General features: G+C 49.7%; 1 protein-coding gene across 2 annotated transcripts; it reads left to right on the top strand.

The window, feature by feature from the left end:
• Positions 1-289: 289 nt before the first annotated feature.
• Positions 290-11,167, top strand: LOC126527684 (uncharacterized). 2 transcript variants are annotated; one of them, XM_050175546.3, is made up of 4 exons: positions 290-514; positions 5,233-5,725; positions 7,553-7,809; positions 9,821-11,167. In XM_050175546.3, the coding sequence occupies exons 2-4, from the start codon at positions 5,256-5,258 to the stop codon at positions 10,249-10,251; spliced, it is 1,158 nt and encodes a 385-aa protein (XP_050031503.1). In that variant the 5' UTR covers positions 290-514; positions 5,233-5,255; the 3' UTR covers positions 10,252-11,167. The 2 variants fall into 2 exon arrangements, with proteins under 2 accessions (XP_050031503.1, XP_050031504.1); XM_050175547.3 differs by having other exon boundaries at positions 7,556-7,809.
• The last annotated feature ends 1,106 nt before the right edge of the window (positions 11,168-12,273 follow it).

A 12,273-nucleotide genomic window follows, 5' to 3' on the forward strand; every position in this document is an offset into this window, starting at 1 on the left:
ACGTTTGGACAGCAACTCTGATACACGTCTTCTGCGCTGCTCTGAATATGTCGAGCGGCAAATACATGCCATATAAAGAATCTTGTTCCGCTATGCGTGGTCTAAAAAGGGGCAGCAGTTACCGAGGTGCTTACTTTGTGCCTCGAGGTTCGATTATCTGGCATTCGTTCCCCTCCCGCTATCTCGACTCTCGACACTTCGAAGCGACCTCGCCTATCGCACACCGGGAGACGTGTGGCCGAGATAAACGTGCTATACGCGTGTGTGCGTTTTATCAGAAACGGTCTGTACTTCCCCGCTGTGAGACGGATACCGATTGCTGCTGGCTTACATTAAACTACTCACGTCGTGCATAGGTAGTCAGCGTGCCCGGACCAGACCCGCAGCATCGAAGAAGAAAGGGTCCGACCAGTTTCTTTTCCCAGTGAGGAGTCCATTTCGCAGGCATTTTTTTAGTGCGAAGCACTGGACGGTGGATATACGTGCGCGCAAGCAACTCCTTCCTTCAACAGAGGTGAGTGTCATATATTTGGGATCGGATTGTGGGCTGTCTACGCATCCTAATGAGGGGCAGTTAAACGCTCGCTTCGTAGCTTACGCCTTACAGGACTGAACCTGGACTGTGTGTGGACTTTTTTTGTAGAAAATTCTTACAGGTTGTCCACTGGGGCTGTGTAAGGCGTAAGCAGAACTAACCTGGGTAGCCGATATTCTATAGCTCAGATGGAGAAGAGAAAGATATAGTCGGGCAGGCCATGTAATGGCGTAGGGCAGAGTTGATCTATTATAGGTGGTCTGTTAGAGTTACAGAACTGGTGCATTCGAGAAAAGGGGAAGCGCAGTCGAGGCCGGCAGAGAATTGGACGGTGTGATGGAATTCGGCAACTCGTATAGGCGTGGGGAGCGGGTCAGCTGGCGCAGGACCGGTGAGATAGCTATAGGTTATCGCTGGGAGAGAACTTCGTCCTGCAGTAAAGTAATGAATTTTATTTTTATGTTTAATTTTTGTCGGTTCACTGCTCTGTATCTAAAGGTAGCCCACCGTTAAAGCATGTCGTTAAAGCACGTCAGACTAAACTCCTTAACGAGTCCATTTTCACTTCGGTCTATTAATAATAGCTTCCGAACGAGTCGCCCGCAGAAGGTCTATAGGTACTCATAGACTAGAACTAAGGGCGTGTGAACGTTGACTTCTTTTTCTTGCTTTTTTTTACATAGATTTCGGGAAACCGACTTTTCTTTTCAATCATACACCGTTTCCAGCTTGTATTTTGTTCCTGTGCTCTGGAGTTGAATACTTATAAAGTATGTGTGTATGTTTGGGCGCCTGCTCCGGATAACGTATACGCTCCGTCTCCATTTCCCTGCGTCTGTTCGTACTGAACAGCTTCAAGATTCTATTGACTAAGTATATTTAAACCGCGACAGAGAGTAGAGCCGTAAGTCTTCGAGTTTGTCAATAAGGAACCCATCGAACTCGCAAAAAGGCGCCTGTAGATTGTAAACAGCAGCTTTGAACAGCGCCATGCAGGACACGGCAAAAGAAACGCACGACGAATCGCTGTTCCTGTGGTTCCATCGCTGTGTCCTGTGTCGCGCTGTTTAAATGTGTTGTTTGCCAGGTGAACCAGCCCAAATGAACACGTTTGTTAAGGTCTACAGATTCCCTGTTCACTATTTTGTGTATGTGTCTGTGTGGAGGACCACACCGATTGCGGCTGCTATGGAGAGATAAGTAGGGTTGGTGGGGGGACGGGGGGAAGGTAAATAACGTGTGATAAACGGGACTCCTGTGGGTACTGTTCTGCATTACCTCATTGTCTCGTGCTGTATTATTCTAACATTTTCTCATCCTGCGACGTAAACACTTGTGTTTGTGCTAACACTATTGCGTTCTTCGCTTCTGCAAATGGCATTCAGTCTCCTTACGGGATATTTATTTTATACATATTTTTTTTATACGGACATACCTTTTTGATTACCTCTTGTTTTTCGTAACATTATTACAATGTATTACGTTATTTTCTCCCTATTATATTGTTTGCCTTTGCACGGTAAAGAACCCCAGGTGGTCGAAATTTCCGGAGTCCTCCACTACGGCGTGCCTCATAATCAGAAAGTGGTTTTGGCACGTAAAAACCCCATAATTTAATATTAATATTGTTTGCCTTTGCTAATTGTCTACGTAGTGTGTGTAATCCTAATATTGTGCTAACTATTGTTACATTATAGGATAACTATGTAAATGCCCTTGCTGTTATGATCCCTGAAGGGATAGATAGTATAAATAAATAAAATTAATAAATTGCAACATTATCTCGCCATCCTTTAACAGCGGCTGGAAGTAATTCACCTGCCTCTGTGTCAACAAGAGTGCACATTATAGGATAACTATGTAAATGCCGTTGCTGTTATGATCCCTGAAGGGATCGACAGTATAAATAAATAAAATAAATAAATTGCAAGATTATCTCACAATTCTTGAACAATGGCTGGAAGGAATTCACCCGTCTCTCAGTGTTAACAAGAGTGCTGTTTTGGTTTTCTCGCTAAAGAATGCAGTGTATATGTTGTGGGAGATACGGGGTCCTCCTCCGTGCTCTTGGGACAAAGGAACGACAACACAGTAGTGCAAACAATCACAAGGGCATTTATTGCACCTTTCATTGATCAATGCCTGCTAGCCGAGTTGCTATCCGCAATACATGCCGATGGGCGCGCGACAAATCTAGAAGTCCGACTCACCGCGACCGGATAACGAGCGAATATGTTCGCCCCATGCTGGATCCCAACGCCTGGTCGTTCGCGTGTACGGTCACGCCAACGGTGCCCAAGGCGGCCACGCGAGACGGTCTCGCAGAAGCATGGTCGGCGCACGCGCGGGCGGCACGTCCGTCCCGCTCGCTTCCCGAACCCAAAGAGGACGCGCCTTGTCTCTCGGCGCCCGAGTAACCCCGCCGCGGCGCGACGGTCGCGCCATCTCTCGCACCGCGCTTGTACCACTCCGACCGCCGCGGGCGCCAGGCCACGCGAGCCGTGCGGGAAAACAGCATATCAGGGGATGCGTGAGAGTCGCGCATCCCCACAATGTATATAACTGTTATGCCGAACAATTTCATCCCACAAGTTGAAGAAACCAAGTACACTGGGATGATTTACGATGGTAAACTCAATTGGTGACCGCATATGGACTGTGTTGCTGCAAGAGGTGCGGCCGTGCTCTCCGAATATTACGACGGCTGAGTAATACTCCGACAGGCCGTGTAGTGTAAGACACACATTGCTAATCATGCACATCATGTATGTTCGGGTAATATTAGAATTCGGCTGGGTTCCGTTCTCTTGAGTTGCCACTTATAATATTCGTCCCCCTTGTTCTATAGTAGAACGGGATGCGCGCCGTCTTTGCCTCCCCAAATTCGTAGCGAACGCTGTACTGTACCTGGAAGTGCGATCTAGTGCCTTTAAAAATGTTAATGGCTAGATTTCGACCAATAAAGGTCCCAACCTTTGTGCGGCTGTATGAATCACATTTCGGAAGACACCAGACATTGGTTGTTAGTCAGCCCATTTTTTAAATTTTTTTAATGTTCATTGACCCCGTTTTTCATACGCCACAGATGGGTTTTTTCCGTAGCCACTGCCCTACAGCCCTTCAATGTTAAACTCTGTGCGATAAATCCCGTAAATTCTACTGCTGTCTGTCTAGACATTATTTTCGATAACATCTGCCCAAATAATGGAAAATTTGTATCTTCATGAATTCTCAATGACTTGATGGGTTTTATTCATATCCAGACCAACGCTGTTATAGCGACAGATGCCTCGCAGAGCAATGAAAAGGCAGGTGCAGGAATTTTTCCTCATTCGCTAAATTGATCCTGTTGAATTAGACTTGGCTGATTTTACTCCCATTTATCTAGCAGATTGAACCCCTCTCATTCGTGAGTAGCTATTATCACCAACTTACTCTCCCTGTGTTGATCGCTTGCAACGTGTGGCGACTCAAAAAATGTTTCAATCATTATAACTATTGGCACCGTCTCATTTGCGTTTCCTTTGTTTAATTTGATTGGCTGGGCACAAAAGTTTGCCTTTGAATGAGTGTGCCGACTCATTAGCAAATGCTTCCCTGGGTGGCCCTTCAGTCTCTGCCATTCCCCCACCCCGTATATCACTGCCGCTAGGTTTAGGAGATTAACGATGATGAACGAGTTATATAAGTCTAGCCTGGCCTCGCATTCTGACTGCCACCATCCACTATTCCCCTGGAGCCGCAAATTCAGCCCAACACGCAAATTAGAGGTTACAATAACGCGGCTACGCTGCCGTATCCCGACACTAAATTTCTATACACACAAGGCTGGTTTGGCGGCATAACCTTTGTGTACACAGTGCTGGGAACTCGAAACGATTGGACGCTTTTTTCTTGCATGCCGACGATTTTTCCGGGTAACAATAAAAGTGCTCGAGGTCCCTGTAAACAAGCTTGGCCTCAGCATGAACGTGCCCGTCTTGCTTTCGTTTGGAGCTAACTTCCACGTCAGGGTACAGCCACCAGGAAGTTTGCACAACCATGAAAGCCTTTATTCTTGTCACCCATCGGCTACCTTCCTAAAACAGTCAATTGTAATAATTATTTACATATTTTTCGATTCACTTTAGCGTGATGACTGTATAACACTTTGAACACCGTGCAGAATTTGTCTTCGCCTAGTATTTTTTTTCCCCTAAACTTTATTCCGTCCGTTTTCTCCAAACCGCCGAATTCTTGGCCGATTCCCCCACGGTGGTTATGTGCAATGTGTGCGGGGGAACAACAATAACAATAACAACCACACGTAGCGGTATACATGGGGTTTTACCTGCCGTCGTTGCTTAGTGGATATGGTGTTGGGCCGCTAAGCACGAGGTCGCGGGATCGAATCCCGGCTACGGCGGCCGCATTTCGATGAGGACGAAATACTAAAACACCCGTGTACTTAGATTTAGGTGCACGTTAAAGTACCCCAGGCGGTCAAAATTTCCGAAGACCCCCACTACGGCGTGTCTCATTATCACATCGTAGTTTTGGCACGTAAAACCTCACGATTTAATTTGATTTAGAACGCATGGTTTGTTCTGTACGCGTCTCTCTCGCGTCCTCGTCTTTCGCGCTGTTCCCTCGTTCAAGAATGTTCAACCAACTAGCCGACAAGTTCACTTTATTAGATTATTTCTTTTACGCAAAAGCAACGACCTCTGTCTCCGGGAAGATGGAGCCGACGGGCCGCCAGTACCGCATGACCGGCTTCGGCGACTTCCTGGAATGGCGCACTCTGCGATTCGCCGAGCCCTTGCCCAAGATCCGGGTTTGCGCGCTGTGCGGCGTCGTGGCCTCGGTGCTCAAGTTGCTACCCTGCACCCACGTCCTGTGCGAGTCCTGCGAGGGCCAGGCCGTGGACGCGGGTCGCCTCTGTCCCATAGAGGGCGCCAGCTTCGACGGCGAAGACGTGCAGACCATGCCCTTCCCGCGGCGCGACCTCGGCGAGCGCCGGGTGTTCTGCTTCAACTACGCCGGAGACGGCGAAGGGTGCGACTTCGCCGGGAAGCTGGAAGAGCTCGAGCAGCACTTCGTGGTGGACTGCTTCCACGGTCGCGTGCAGTGCTCCAAGTGCGCGGGCGAGGTCGCTCGCAAGGATGTCTTCGAGCATTACGTCGGATGCGTGGGAGGCGATGACTGGAGGTATAATGGGGCGGGTTTATGTTTTACGTGATTCTTTTAGAGGCTTATACGCGCACAAGGACGTTTAACGAAGAAGGGACACACACACGATGTGTGTATGTGTGTCCCTTCTACGTTCGACGTCCTGTCGTTGTGCACGCATAAGTCTCAAAAAAAAAAAAAATAATGTACAACCAACTCGCCCAAAACGTAACGCTTACGGTCTACGTCGACATCATCATCATTCGTTAAATCTATCTGATTATGCATGCGGCACTAGGAAGCGCGGCTTGCTGTATACAGCCCCCCTGTGGCGTAGACTGATAGGGCAAAATGAAAGCTAAAGTCTCACATCCCTCATCCCTCCGTCTGGAGGGAGTATTCTGTAAATTTCCACATATAGTGGACTCTCCATTTCGGCAGCCGCTGATTGGCTGGAGCTCAACTAGCGATGGGGAAACTGGCTGTGGCAACGCCTCCTAGATACCACAGGGCGGGTGCACTTCAATATGTGACGTCATGCTTCTTTACCCGACTGTCATAGAGCCTAACGGGGATGCTCCTGAGTAAGCCGTGGTGATTTTGGCGTCACCGCTTTCGTCACGCCGGGCTTGGCAAGGGAAATTTTGGGTGTCCCAGTAGCATGATGCCATACAGAAGAGTGTGCAGGCTTGCTATCTGTAGGATGCGCTCGCTCTCTGCGCCTGTTTCTTTCTCGCTGGTACTCGGTGCCAGCCAATCAGAGCTTCAGCAGCGGACAAAGTGGACCCGTCTCCACTAGGTGTGCGCTTACAGAAGACCAACCTTAGTTCCGATTGGCACTTTGAGCACTTTGCGCAGCTTCCGATTGAACGCATAGATCATTTAAGCAGCAGGAGCGATGCGGACCGCTTTTTGTCGCAAGAATAGCGAGTCTTCTTTTTGCGCCACCCACGATATACGCCACAGGGTGCTTGAACAGCAAGCCGTGCTTCGCGGTTCCGCGTGAACTTGCGTAAGGAGGAGAATTTAACAAAGCAATTCGACAGCAGGTATTTTTTTAAAGTGTTGTAAAATTTTGTGGCGTTTACCAGAGACTTTCCAGTGTGTACACGCGCCGTATAGGTTTGTAATTGAAAAGGTAACTGATGTAGTTGGATTAATTAATCAATGATTCCTGTGATGACTTCCTGGGCTGACCACCGATAGTCATTTAATTCAACTATCGCAGGCTTTTAAAAAAAAATAGTGTTCGAAGTGAAAAATAAATGCAATCCTTCGCAGATATATGTCGATCTAAGGAAGTGGTGCATCAAAGACAGCGAAGCTGTACAAGGGGCAATACCATTGTTTGGGAGAGTTGGTTCATATTGACAGTTTTCGTAAGAACGCGCTAAAGCCGAATCACATACGACAGAACGGTACCGTAGGTGGGCGCGTGGTAGCAGGACATTGCGACGTTTTGACACTCGCGACCGACTCGCTCGCCCGCCTTGTATATGCTGCTGCTCGTTGTAAGGGCCGGTGTAGCTGCCAGACAGCCGAGCGAGCCGGAGTGAACGTCAAAACATTGCAGTGCCCTCCTCGCAGGTGACCACGCACTGTATCGTGACAGCACGCGGTCACCGTATCACCGGATGCCTTGTCGGGACGTTACGACACAGTAACCTCCCGCGAAACGAAACCGAAACCGACTGTAGAAAATCTATTACATTAAATTATTCACGGTGCTCCGCGGGTTGCTGCTATTTATTTCTTAGGGTTTTTGAGGTCCAATGCTTGCTGTTAAAACTAAGAATTATTAGTCGAAAATATCATGTCAGTACCGCCTTTAACACCCATCCGTCTTTCCAAACATACCACCACCAGCAGCAGCGGCGTGTCGTCCGACGGTAGGGTGAGCTTCAACGCCGAGGACGTGATGCGCCTGGCGTCAGCGCTGAGGGACCTTCAGAATGGGCTGAACAAGGCGTCGCTCCACGATCCCGCCGGCGATGCCAAGATTTCCGCGCTTCGACACAGGGCCAACTCGCTTGCCAACTTCCTCGATTTCCTGGACCCTCAGGGCGAAGGCGAACAAGGGGACCGGACCTCCCAACGTTACAGCTGGTGCGATTCCGAGACAGGTTGGTGCATTCAGTGGACGATGATATGAAGAGTTCCGTAAGTGGGCTTTGCCACACATCTAGCCTGCCCTGGCAGATAACATGGCCACCATCTCGCTACTAGCGCAGTTGAGATGGATGAAAAAAAAAAAAAAACTTTATTGATTAATCAAGCGATGGGGAAAAGGGGGAATAAGGGAAGGCGTAGGGTCGGAGGGAGCGTGTGGGTGGGTCCTTATTCCGAAACACCAGTGATACTGGCAACCTTCTCCACCTGGTTCAGGAGGCCCCTTCGGGCCTCTAGTTGAGACATGCTCTTTTTGAAACCTTGGATGGTTGTTGGTACGGATGGTGGAAAGGATGATGTCACCGGTCTGCATGTTATTGAGCCCACGCCACTTCCCCCCCCCCCCCACGATGCCAATCTCTGTATGACGGAAACAAATCTCGAAGGCTATGCTTTTTTGGCGACTGCATCCGCCGCAAGCAATTATTTGGAAGCCTGAAACACGTCATTGACGCCATGTTTTAGACATTGCCTATTACGATTCTAGCCCGCGGTCCGCCGTCTTGGAAACACGTCATTGACGCCACGTTTTAGGCATTACCTATTACGATTTTAGCCCGCGGTCCACCGTCTTGGTTAGCTCAGACCACGTGGGCGCCGGAGCGCGCTTGCAGGGTTTGTCTGTCGGACCACGAGGTCGAGGGTTCGATTCCCTGTCGCGGCGGCCGCGTCGCTCCGGGGGCGGAATCCAGAAACCCCCGTGTACTATGACTTAGGTGTCAATTATTTCTATACCTAGGGAAGGGAAACGCAGTCGTGGACGGCAGATAATTATGTGGGGTCATGAAATGAGGAAATTCGCAGGTGCAAGTTGGAACCGGCAAGCGCAAGGCCGGGGTAAATGGCGATCGCTGGAGAGGCCTTCGTCCTGCAGTGGACATAATACAATAAGCTGGTGGTGGTGGTGGTGGTGGTGGTGGAGGTGATGATGATGATGGCGATTATGATGATGATGAGAAGGAGGAGGAGGAGGAAGAGGAGGAAACTCTAGCGGTCAAAATTACTCTCTTCGCTACCACCTCTCTCGTAACCAATTGTGGAGATCCGAGAGGACGTTAATCCCCATAATTACTTAGAGCATGAAATTCCATTTTTTTCCCACGCGAGAAATACAAATTTATAGAATGGGTGCCTTGCATGAGTAGAAAGCTGCTTTTAGACAGCTTCCATGGCTTGATCTAGGCAACCTCAATCTTTCAGCAGTGTTTGCGTCCAGTCAACAAATGAGAGAGAAAAAAGAGCTAGTGATAACCATTACTAAACAAGCACACAAATACCACAAATAAAGAGTCGATACACATGAAAGCATTTGACATGGTATGATATATCTGGTTGCCTAAAAGTAACAATTGCATACATCAACAAAATATGGACAGTACGCTCTTACACAAATGTACACCCGTTGGATGTATATTTGCCACAAAACAATAATCGTCATGTGACTTGCTTTTGCGTTTCCTTTCTTGAAAACTCAGCGCTCGCAACTTTCCTGTCGAGAATGCTGGGTCACGCTGATAACGCTCAAGCCGTTCGTGACTTGGGAGTACCGGGCTTGCAGCGTTAAAGAAGGAAATACGAGCAAGACAGATCACGATTATTGTTGTGAGACAAGATAAGCGTCAAAGGGTGTGCATTCTTTTTAAAACCCCAGATACACCGTAAACTAATATACATTCTTCAGGGTGAATAAAAGTGTATCTTGGTCTGCAGCTCACACCCTTAGCCCTTTTTGGGTGTAAGGGTGTGATTTATGGACCAATTTATACCCTTATGTTGCCTCAAGGGTGTAAATTTGTTCACAGTGTATAGTGAAGCGTTTGCAGAGTCTCGAGTAGATTACGTGCAGTGACAAATTTCCCAAGGGCGTGACTTCGATGTTTCAGTTGCTCGGATTTGCACACTTGCGAAGTAATTGTTATTTAGTTTTCTTTCTTTTACGAAGGGTTGTCTTTGGTTTCTCCACAGGCACGGCAACGATCTGCAAGTTCGTGGGCGTCGCGTCCATGCGCAAGGCCGACGACCCGACGCTAAGACTCGGGCAGCCTCATACGCTGGATGGGTACACGTTCAACTTGGCGTGCAAGTTCGAAAGGTCGTGGGGCAAACTTTCCGGCGTCTTCCTGCTCTTCGCCCTCTGCGCCGGCGGCAAGGACGACGCAGTAGAATGGCCGTTCGCCAAGCGGGTCACGCTGAGCATCGCCCACGCCAAGAAAGAAGGCAGCGACATCAGAGTTCCAGTGAATATATGCCCGGAAAAGGACGCGGAGTCCTTGAAGAGGCCTCAGGCTGACGTGACGCCGAGGTGGATACAGTCGGAGAAGGTCAGCTGGAAGCAGGTTGAGAAGAACGGTCTCGTCCATGACGACTGCCTGTATGTTGCCGTTGCCTTCGAGTAATGGCCTCCTCTGGATTGCGAAGCATGTTGACTCGCTTCATAGGCGTTGTTCTAGCAATGGCTGTTATGACGTTACCGGTTGCTTCCATGGCCTACAGTATTGTAATGCATGGCGTTCGAGATCGGTTTACAACGAAAGCCATCTTGGAGGCTGTGAAGGGGGGGGGGGGGGGGGTAGAGGTGGACGCCATCTTCTACGCTGTTAAAAACGAGCAAACATTTTCGTCTTGGTCCCACCTTCTGGCAAGAGCTTCGGAAAACATGGAGAATCGCTTCCCTAGCATTTCCGCCATGGCGATTAGAACACGTGATGCGCCAAACAGCCGGTTTTTCTGCCTAGTGTTTTTCTGTCCTGTTTGTTCCTTCTTGACAATATGATCGAACATCGCGTGAAAGTTCCGCCAAGTTTGCGCTGTTTTCGAGCCTGATTCGCTTCTTCTAACTTTGCGTGTCAGAAGGCGTTAAATTATTAAATTGTGGGGTTTTACGTGCCAAAACGACTTTCTGATTATGAGGCACGCCGTAGTGGAGGACTCCGGAAATTTCGACCGCCTGGGTTTCTTTAACGTGCACCTAAATCTAAGTAGTACACGGGTGTTTTCGCATTTCGCCCCCATCGAAATGCGGCCGCCGTGGGCGGGATTCGATCCCACGGCCTTGTGCTCAGCAGCCTAACACCATAGCCACTGAGCAACCACGGCGGGTAGAAGGCATTGCGCACCCAGTCCCTCGCACCAGTTTTTCTAGGACACAAATATTTTTAGATGTTTTAATAAATTCTGTATATATATAGGGAGCGGCCTTCGTCCTACAGTGAACATAAAACAGGCTGACGACGACGGCGACGATGATGATAACGACGAGGCCTGCGCTCCTTCGGTGGGGAGGGGAGGAAAGGGTGATTGTGTTCCCATCTGTGCGGATGATTAAACCTTGTTGCGCAAATCGTGGGTTTTATGTGTGTTGTTTGACATTACAGACGGTAAACAGCAAGGGGTAACCACAATTATTTTTTTCAAGTGTTTTTTTTCTATAACACGCATACGCAACAACATCCGTGTTCCTGGCCATAACCACATACTTTCTAGTTATACAAATGGAAATTCGTACGCGACCCAATTTTCTCACAGCGCCTGTTTTCACCGTGGCCTTGCAACAAAAGTTGAAGAATTACGACTTGGTGGCGCATTTCAATGCAGAGTTTGCGGTAAAGTTCCGAATCTTTAATGTTTCCTACTTAATTAGGCGCTTATATGTATATCATCGGTATTTTAAATACTTACAATCAGCTAGTTTTATTTCACGTAAAGGGAGCGGAGCTGCTTTAAGAAAGCTTAACGGTCGGTCGGTCGGTCGGTCGGTCGGTCGGTCGGTCGGTCGGTCGGTCGGTCGGTCGGTCGGTCGGTCGGTCGGTCGGTCGGTCGGTCGGTCGGTCGGTCGGTCGGTCGGTCGGTCGGTCGGTCGGTCGGTCGGTCGGTCGGTCGGTCGGTCGGTCGGTCGGTCGGTCGGTCGGTCGGTCGGTCGGTCGGTCGGTCGGTCGGTCGGTCGGTCGGTCGGTCGGTCGGTCGGTCGGTCGGTCGGTCGGTCGGTCGGTCGGTCGGTCGGTCGGTCGGTCGGTCGGTCGGTCGGTCGGTCGGTCGGTCGGTCGGTCGGTCGGTCGGTCGGTCGGTCGGTCGGTCGGTCGGTCGGTCGGTCGGTCGGTCGGTCGGTCGGTCGGTCGGTCGGTCGGTCGGTCGGTCGGTCGGTCGGTCGGTCGGTCGGGTCGGGTCGGGTCGGGTCGGGTCGGTCGGGTCGGTCGGGTGGGTCGGGTCGGGTCGGGTGGGTCGGGTCGGGTCGGGTCGGGTCGGGTCGGGTCGGGTCGGGTCGGGTCGGGTCGGGTCGGGTCGGTCTTTATGAGCAGTCTACAGCAGTACAGCAGAGAGCTCGTAACAAAAGAGAAGCGGCGTTACAAATAGTACACGCATACAGCCTGCACCATACATACATCATACATCCTATGCAATATGGGTGTTCTTAAGCACTA

This window comes from Dermacentor andersoni, chromosome 9 (genome assembly GCF_023375885.2).
Source record: "Dermacentor andersoni chromosome 9, qqDerAnde1_hic_scaffold, whole genome shotgun sequence".
In the NCBI taxonomy this organism is placed as follows: Eukaryota; Metazoa; Arthropoda; class Arachnida; order Ixodida; family Ixodidae; genus Dermacentor; species Dermacentor andersoni.